Here is a 9,499-nt window from a genome sequence, read left to right on the forward strand (position 1 = left end):
ACCACACACTGAACTTTATGAAATTTTTATTCAATGTGTTCACTTCTCTTCCCTTTTTCCTCTCTTTCTTCCTATTCCTATTCCCCACCTTGGCCCCCCTCTCCCTTTTTAGCTCCGCCACCAAACAGACAAGAAAGACTTCTCTCTGCCATGTTTTCGGCGCGACTTCCTTCCTGCCCAGAAGCACTCGAGTATCTCGTTAGTTCTCTCATAGCTAACATCTCTCCTCTATCTGCCAGGAGCAAAAATCTGATTGGGGGGGTTGGATTATAGAAAAGAGAAAGGGGGGGCTACATCAAGAAGTTTGGTGGGTGAGATTCCCGTAGAGCTAGGTGAGAAACTGTAATATCATTTAGCTACAGTAATTACAGAAACAAGAGGCACACAAAGGAAATAATAGAGATGAGAGGGTTTTCTCTCCCTGTGGACAATGTACACCGAAGGGCCTGAGTTTCATCATTAACTTAACACCGATACAACTACATGCAAAAACACATTGCAAGAGCATTGTTGGTGTGACATAGGACTGCCCTGATTTCTAACGTGAACAAGTGTTTGGCGAAAGGTTTCCTTATCAAATATATTCCACAATTAGTTCTTTTCATTTGCAGACACCTTTTGCTTCTTCCCCAATTATGACAGTTGAGCAAATCCAGAGCTTCCATTGATTCACCCTGCGCATTTTCATTTTAACTGCTCTCTCTCTCTCTGTCTGTGTGTCAGTCTCTCTCTCTCTCTCTCTCTCTCTCACACACACACACACACACACACACACACAGTGGTCATCCATCAAAGCAGTGAGTGTTGTTTCTTCCCCCACATGTCTCATACACACAGGTATAAATCACTGCGCCTGATTTCTGGGGCCAGGGTTTAAATAATTAAAGAGCTTTAATTTATCAGGATTTAGCACCCTCTGACAGTAGGGCTGACATAAGAGAATGAGAGATATATTGAGAAAAAAAAGGTCATTATACATGAGAAACACATTCAAAATTATTACACATTTTACCGGAGAGAAAAACGAACATCTAAGCCTAAGTGGCACCAAAGACTATGTGAAAAAGGCATTAAGGTTCTGCTCTAGGGCTACTTAATCTGGGTGTGTGGAGTTTTATTTACCTGTTAGTACTGTTAGTAGAAGACAAATGCAGTGCAACTGTGTGAATCATTTTACTATGTGTTTGAGTTGTGACAATTATGTGTCATTGGAAAATAACACTGACATAAAATAACATACACACAGCTCACATTTAAAGTTAAAACATTTAAACTGAAATAATCCAGTACAAATCAAACAATGTCAAACTGAAATTTTCTTCACATGCTGTCAGTTTTTGGAAACATACAAATAATAACAATGTTTTTGTTTTTTTCCCCCAGAACTGTTGGCAGTGATGTTAAGAAATATGAAAGCCAGCAGAAACAAACATCCAAGACACTGGGCATGGAAAACACACTACAGTGGGTTACATTTAAAATTGTATGTCACGTCATCAATGTCTAAAAGTGAAGTTGTGGTTATTCTGTTAAACTTTAACAAATAACCCCACTAAAACCTTTTTTTTTTTAAGATCAGTGACATTTTTGTATGCTGCATTTGAACAAAACACAGTTAAAACTAGGCTGGAAACAACACATTGAGTAAAGCACATTTATAGAATGAAATCTGTGTTGAATTATGTCTTGCAACAGAGCCAGGAGGCTGGTGAGGGCCAGTGGCTGTCATGGATGGCCAGATAACGGTGGAACTCTACTGCCCTCCTATGGCCATAAACATGCAAATAAATCTTTGCCACATGGAAATCACTGAACTGACCAATTATGACATATGGATGGTTTCCTACTTGCATCTTTTGGTTTTCTGGGTGAACTATTAGCCCTATGAGTTTGGAAGTCAGAAACAAGATCTACCAGCAGGCACAAAGACATTAGGGAGAAACATTACAATAAAGCAAACAGCCATCTCTGGCTTTGTTTGACCCCCACATTATTTATTCTTTCCAGTAGATCTCTGAAAACAGAATGAACACACTCTCTCACACACACTACACCCAAGAACAGCATAAAAAAGACAGAAAAAAGACATTTGCCAATAAACTCAGAAACAAAAAGATTAACAAAAACCCATCTTCTCTTATTAGAGTTAACATGCAGAATCACTCTTGAGTAGATTATTATATATTACTGTGAACATTACTTGACGACTTCACTGAGTGAAGTTTATCATTTGCTGGCAATAGTTAGCCACCTAGTGGTAGAACCCTCTTATTACATCAAGTATTGACAACAGGGGATTTTAATTACAGCTTTGGAAGTTTTTGGCTATGTGACACCATGTCATCAATGAACGAACAGCTCAACAAACATAGTTTAGTAGATTTTCAACAAACTATCAAGTCTACAGGCTCAACTGGGGGGAAGATAAGATATTATCACACCAGAAACACAGGATCACTCCTATATCAGACAGTACAGTATGCTTTTTTTTAACCATATTGCATGATTTATTTGTTTTTAATATTAAACCTATAGATTCATAGTTACAATACCAATTCCCTGTGAAACTGATTACCCACAGTAATACAGTACCACCATCCTCATTAACAGATGAATGATGCTACTGTCTTCTCAAGACACCACATCACCATTTCCCTTCACTGGCAGATTGTTCTTCACACTTCAGTTGTCCAAAAGGGATCGCTGTAGAGCCTCCTGGATCATTGTGTGCTCATCTGTGGAGTAATCCTGCAAAGACATGGGTGGAAAGAGAAATAAACAGAAACAACGTAAGATTACTCATCATTAATGTCAAAAAATAGAAAACTTCAGCTAGTGTTTCAGGCCTTGACTTACAACAAAGGTATCATAGGAAAAGGTGTGTCTAATCTTCAGGTGCTGGAAAAAGTCAGCACTCCTGTAGTTTGGGTCCCCCCAAGGCATTGAGGCACAGATGGGGCACACCTAGAGAGAGAGAATAATAAAACATCCACAACTAATTATCAAGCATGATTAAATCCAAACAATGCCTAGAAGCTCATTTTTAAAGAGCAGCTCATGGAATCACAGCTAAACTTGATTTATTACCACTTGGCGTGCATCTCGAGCGTGCTGAGAAGTGCAATGTTCAACCAGGCCATCCTGGTCAAGGTTCTGGCAGTTGCAGTAAGGACAGGTAAAGGTGTAGCGGTTTGGCACTGGACTGTAGGAAAGAAACAAGGAACAATATAATATGTTACTGCTGATTCTCTATTTTATGTTATTTTTTCTACATTATAGTTTCTATGTATGGCATTTGAATAGGTTGATACTGATACAACACTTATATCATGATATGCCCATGTTTAAAACTGTGATTGCATAAGAGTTGTTTTTTCTGCTTAACAGTAAAGCATCACCATTTTCTGAACTAATCCAACTACTTTAACTGAGTGAAACAGACTTTGGAAGGACACTACCTGATTGATCATCATATCCACATTTTGACTAACAACTGTCTTTTTTGTAATGTTCTCCACAGTCCTCTGAACATTCTAACATCATTGTCACAATATGAAAAGCACAACGGTTTCTTATGGCTGGATCTCACTGTTATAGTTTTGGCCCGTTTAACTACGGTTAATCACAACCATGTAAATCATAACCCATCACTCTACGAGAACGTGTGTGTACTTCACTAGAAACAGCAGGTTGATTGTTTTGTTTACGAAGGAATGTGGCATGTGGTGAAACAACTGTCAAATGAACCAGTACAGATGGTTTAAAATGGAGCAAATAAAATTGTTGTTCAACTGGTTTAAGGCTTGTGTTTCCTTGGTTGCATCACACCGGATTTTAAAAAGGTATATCTGGTGGAGCGCTAGTGTCCAGTCTTTACAGTGATGGAGGTGCTGTCCTTCTCACAGTGTAGGTAAAACTATGAACATAAGACCTCTGATGTAATATAGCAGAAATGTCCTTAAGCATATTTAGACATAATTTTTCATCCTTGATTTTTAATATCTGGCACACCCTTAAATAAAATGTAGAATTGTGCAGACAGTTCTGAGCTGTGTATCTGTTTATTTTAGTGTGAAATGTATACACTACGGACACAGTATGTAGTGGCCTGAAAAAATTACCTTCTTGACAATAATTCCCACATTACAATGCTTCATCATTGATATATGTGTTAGTGGGTGTTTGGACAGGAAACAGCCTTGTGTTGAATAAAATGCAAGGGGTTGCATTGCAGTGGGCATATTTGAGGCATCTGTCAGAATATGAAATATAATTCAGGAAGTCCAGTAATACTATGAATGAGAATATTACAACTGTGGAACATTATTAAGGTGGCAATTATTTGATCTTTTCTCATAGTGTTTGCAAGGGAAACAGGTTCATGCTATACAATAATTTACCAGCAATACAAGAATTTAAAGTAAATCATTATTGTATGCTCCAACCTTATATTTAATGCTCTATTGTAGTATTTTATTTCTCTCTCTTTCTATTTTTCTGTACTTTGTTTTTATTTAACTAATATTATTAGTTGGGGGGTGGGGGTTAATTGTATGTTTTAATGTTTCCATGTTTTTACTATTATTGGGTTTTATTTTTATTTTTTAAATTGCATGTTTTTTTATTTCCAATTCTTACTGTTAAATGTTTGTTTTATGTAAAGCATATTGAGTTGCCATTGTGTATGAAATGCGCTATATAAATAAAGCTGCCTTGCCTTGCATTTATTCTCGAAGGCTTCTCCTAGATTTATTATGGCTTGGATTTACTTAGTCTGCGAAATGAATAAAAGTCGAACAGCCAGAGCCCTCAGTGTCTGCATCCTCCTGTGTCAACACAGTATTCTCATTCAAATGTCTGAGGACAGCTTAAGTTTTCCTCGCAGGGCTTCAGTTGGTTTGAATGCAGTCTTATAGTTATGCAATACTGCAGCTGTCAGTGATGGCAACAACTTACTGCTCACTATATAGTCCGCTACTGAGTTTTAATTATGTAGGTATAAGAGAATGGGTGAATGAGGGAGTCATTTCCAACTTAGTACGTGTTTCATCTTATTACCCTCTAGTTTACCTGATGATGGCAGGCTGGCTCTGAGCAGTGGTCCTCACTCCCTCTTCAATGTACTCCTGGTATTTTGAACAGGCAGCTGTGTGGCTTCTCATCTGAGAAAGGCCAACCTGAATATCGAGAAAACATATATTAACAACGACCACAGCATGACAAAATGATCAAATAATTATTCTCCCTGCTACTGTCTGAATATGAAGACTGAAGTTTAAACTGAGGACCATATTCAAAGCGCATAATGTAGTTTTATGTTCAGCCCCTCATGCCCTTCTATGTTTCCAAATCTAGCTCACAATAAAACCAGCACAAGTTATTCATATGCTTTATGCCAACTTTTGAACTTTCATAACCCATACCTGAGCTCCACATCCCTTGCAAGCCGCCACAGATGATTGGATGACGGCCTCTAGCTCGACTGCTTTAGCCCAGTGACCAAGGGTAGCCCGACATACAGCACAAACAGGCTTTTGTGGACGCAAACACTCCTGCAAACAACTCTGGCAGAACCTAGAAAAGAGTCAAGTGAAGGTATATGACAATGAACAGATAAGGAAAACAAGTCATGAAAGTCACTGTCATCATGGCCGACCCCTTCCACCCCGGACATAAACTGCACCTGGACTCAACAAGGCCCAGGGCCACCACTGACGCAGACTCTACCCCACTCACAGACATTACATGTTATGAAATCACCTGCACACTTACACTTGAACATTACATACACTGTCAACATCTTGTGCACTATTTTTAACTTGTCAACTCTCTTCACACAGAATATACTTCTAATTCTTCTGTATTATAACACTATATCACTTTATGTAGCTACTTGTTTCATTCTCTTTCATTCAATCTTTTGACTGTTATGCATCACAACAACAACAACACCAATTCCTTTTTGTGTCATCTTACTGTAACTGTGATAAAAGAGAAACAGAAATATGTGCTTTTTACAACCAGTCCTATCATTTATAGGCTGACGTGAAACAAACTGTCTGCCTCATTGATCCAGTTGAGGAGCTTTTCCTGTAAATCCGATGGAAAGTCCCCACCTCAAGAGGGCGCAGGGACTTGTAGTCCCTCTAAATGTTTTGCCGAGTGTATACAATTGAAATAGAAACTACATCTCCCAGGCGAGGCCTCCTCTTTGATGTAAACAAAACTGAAACTGATTTAGCAGCTTTGCATGGGTTTTGCCAAATATTCAAGTAAGACAAACAGGATAACAGGCTCATAACAAAAGCAGGCACACATACGGTCGATGTTTTGCGACTCTGGTGGCAAGACATGCTTAAAAACGAGCATTTCCCCCTTTATTTTCACCTCGTACCATTGCATCGCTAATGGTAGACGTGGGTTAAAAAGAGGACGATACGGGGGAAAAAAGGGTAAAATACTCACGTATGTCCGCATTGTGTTGTGACGGGACTGTCGAAAATTTCGAGACAAACAGGACAGACAAACTCTGACACGTCCCCGCTGCCGTCAGAGATGTTTTTCTTGTGCTGTGTAGAGCTAAACCCACCGAGCATCGCCATTTCTTTTCTTTACTGTGTCGGTCAGTCCGCCACCGACCGTCCCCGTTATGACGTCACCAGGTTTTGGTTTCTTTTTTTTGCGCGAGGGCGGCGTCATCAAAACATCTTCATTATTGTTTAAAAAATATGGTTGTTGTTTATCACAATAATTCTGCAATACATACATTTAATTAGTGTATTTTTTATTGATTCAACTAAATAATCGATGAATCATTATATGAGCTCTAAAGCTGTTTTATATTAAAATATTGTGCTTTAATATAGTACTGAAAAGAATTTCAAAATTAAAAAAGGTTGATGAACTGAAACCTTGGGGGGCTCTTTCACACCATCAGCCATCAGACTGCACAACACCACATCTCCCAGACAGTACCCACTCCCACTAAAAAAGACTGATGTTGTCCTTACTATGTAAAGGAACATTGCACACATCTATATCATCTCAGGAACTCCTGCATATTGCACAGTTAGTTATTGCATATTTATTTGCACAGAGATTATTGAGTGTAGATAGTATGTTATTTTATTTTATTTATTTGATCACTTTCACCACCCCTTACTGCTGTGTCAATTTGAATTTCTCCCAAGGGGGGTCAATGAAGATACATCTTATCTTATCTTAGCTTATCTCATATCTAAGCTACATTTGCTTGACTTAATTGTTGTTGAAAGGCTTAACATCGTGTAATTGCAGATAGCTGTGAATGTATATGAAAATGTGCCATTAAATAGAATATAATGCCTTTATCATCAACACTTGCATACAAACTTGAAAAAAGGCAACTGAAAACTGAGGACTGAAGAATCACAACCCCACTCTCGGAAATTTGCAATGAGAAAACACCAGGAACTGGATAAAACCAAATGAATAAAGGGAACTAAAATAAATAATTAAACTTAATAAAAAATAAATTCAAACTAGAATTAAAGAGTTAACGTTAAAATGAGGAAATAATAATGTAAACAACTAAAATTATACAATAAATAGGCTAAATAAATTAAAAGACTAAACAGTTAAAATTGATAAATAAAAGGATAGAATATAATGAAACCTATAAATAAAATTTAGTTAAAAGCCAGGCTATAAAGGTAAGTCTTAAGTCGGCTTTTAAAAATGTCAACACTTGCAGCTGCTCTCAGGTCTTCAGGAAGGCTGTTCCACAGACATGGACGGTAATAATAAAAAGCAAAAAGCAAATTTGATAAATAAGTTTGACCAAGGCCATTAAGAACTATAACCTGTGCAGAGACTTTAAAATCAGTGTAATGTGAGCTCTCTTTCTGGTCCTCATCAACAAATGTGCAGCTGAGTTCTGGAGTAATTGTAATGTTGCAATATTCTTTTTAGGAAGACCAGAAAGAAGAGCATTGCAATAGTTAATCCTACAGGTAATAAAAGCATGAATCAGTGTCTATGTGTTGGCTTGGGAGATGAATGGTAGCACTTTGCCCGTGTTTTTAAGATAATAAAAAACATTATTAGTTTCAACCATGCATGAGACTCTGCTCCTGTTTTAGTGTTTTATGGTTTGTTTTTAGTTTTTTTTAATTTGTTTTAAAAATAATAAACAATTATTTTAGTATTTATTTCCTCTTAATTGTTTAATCTTCCTGTGTTGTTTTATCTATTTATGTACAGCATTTTGTTTCAGCTGTGGTTGTGGTTGCTATATAAATAAAGTTGAGTTGAGTTGAGTTATATGTTGATGTGGTGTTCAAAGGTTAACTTGGAGTCAGAAACCACACCTAGGTTTTTGACTTTCCCTGATGGTTTTAGTGCAATGCCTCCAGTTTAAAATTCAGTTTTCCCCTCACTGCTTCAGGACGATAACCAGTACTTCTGTAAAAAGTTTCCTGCCATCCATGACTTAATGTCTAAAATACAGTTTAAAAGGGCATCAGTCGGCCCTGTGACATCAGGAGACAGGGCAATGTAAAGCTACACGAACAGTGAGATTGAAATTGAAGGTGCAATTTCAGAACAAGATGCACTGCAAATAGAAATTCAAGATAAGTACAAAGTGTATATTCAAGGCTTTAATACACTCACACACGCACATACATACGATGTTTATGTTCTTTTGTTCTGTGTAATATACTCTGCATATTCATGTTACTTACGCTGTTTGATCGCTGGTGGTGATGATGATGATGATGATGATGATGGTGATTTTTTTCCCCCGGTGATGATGAGTTTGGGCTCAGCACGTGGGCCCCCAGTGCTGCTGCTGAACTGTCATAACCGTGCGCATGCGCGTTGAGATGATGGGAATTTCCTACAGCTGAGGAGGCGTTGCTAGCAGCGGCTAGCACTTGTTAAAGGTAAGATGTGCGGATGGTGGTGTATTTGGTTACAAAACAGTCATCTCTCAACTGAAGCAGAATTAGATTTGGTCATACAAGAGTCACAGTACAGTTTACGCTTTATGTTCAGAAGATTGACCCTAAAATCGCCACAGATTTCTATTTAGAGATGGACCGCCCTGCTAGCTAAAGCAATTGTTAGCTAGCTGCGCTGAAATGGGCGTTCACTGCTTATGCTCATTACGGGGCCCATGGCAGCCACAGCATCGGTTTTTGTAGGGTATGAGATCCATGAAGAAATAACGAGTACACTATTTTAATAGCATTTCTGACATTATTAGAATTGGAGGGCTGGGTCTGTTGTAGTTGATGCGCAACAGCGAAGCATGGTGATGTTGTTAGCCCGGACATGCTGCTAACTCGCTAAACGGATACTTGCTAGGTTTGTGCGAAGTAACTGGAACAACCGGCCAGCTAACCTGGGAAAGAGAAGCAGGACCTCTTCTTTCTCTGCTGTGTGGTTCAAGCGTTAAGGCAGATATTTGGTCTTTCTGTGACAGAAACAGTGTCCTCAATTTTATCTGCAGGCTACC

General features: G+C 38.3%; 1 protein-coding gene across 1 annotated transcript; it reads right to left on the reverse strand.

Moving 5' to 3' along the window:
- Positions 1 to 872: 872 nt before the first annotated feature.
- On the reverse strand, positions 873 to 6,627 carry rnf114 (ring finger protein 114). The gene is made up of 6 exons (XM_053317356.1): positions 6,466 to 6,627; positions 5,424 to 5,574; positions 5,071 to 5,177; positions 3,088 to 3,202; positions 2,857 to 2,964; positions 873 to 2,748 (listed from the first exon to the last, which is right to left on the reverse strand). Exons 1-6 carry the CDS (start codon positions 6,600 to 6,602, stop codon positions 2,683 to 2,685), a joined length of 684 nt encoding a protein of 227 aa, XP_053173331.1. The 5' UTR covers positions 6,603 to 6,627; the 3' UTR covers positions 873 to 2,682.
- Positions 6,628 to 9,499: the final 2,872 nt, after the last annotated feature.

This window comes from Scomber japonicus, chromosome 4, assembly GCF_027409825.1.
Source record: "Scomber japonicus isolate fScoJap1 chromosome 4, fScoJap1.pri, whole genome shotgun sequence".
In the NCBI taxonomy this organism is placed as follows: Eukaryota; Metazoa; Chordata; class Actinopteri; order Scombriformes; family Scombridae; genus Scomber; species Scomber japonicus.

Coding starts and splice junctions, on each gene's coding strand:
- rnf114 (XM_053317356.1), bottom strand. CDS start 6,602: ATGGCGATGCTCGGTGGGTTTAGCTCTACACAGCACAAGAAAAACATC. Junction 5,178..5,423: donor GCAAGGGATGTGGAGCTCAG/GTATGGGTTATG, acceptor CTCGATATTCAG/GTTGGCCTTTCTCAGATGAG. Junction 2,749..2,856: donor TTTCCTATGATACCTTTGTT/GTAAGTCAAGGC, acceptor ATGTCTTTGCAG/GATTACTCCACAGATGAGCA.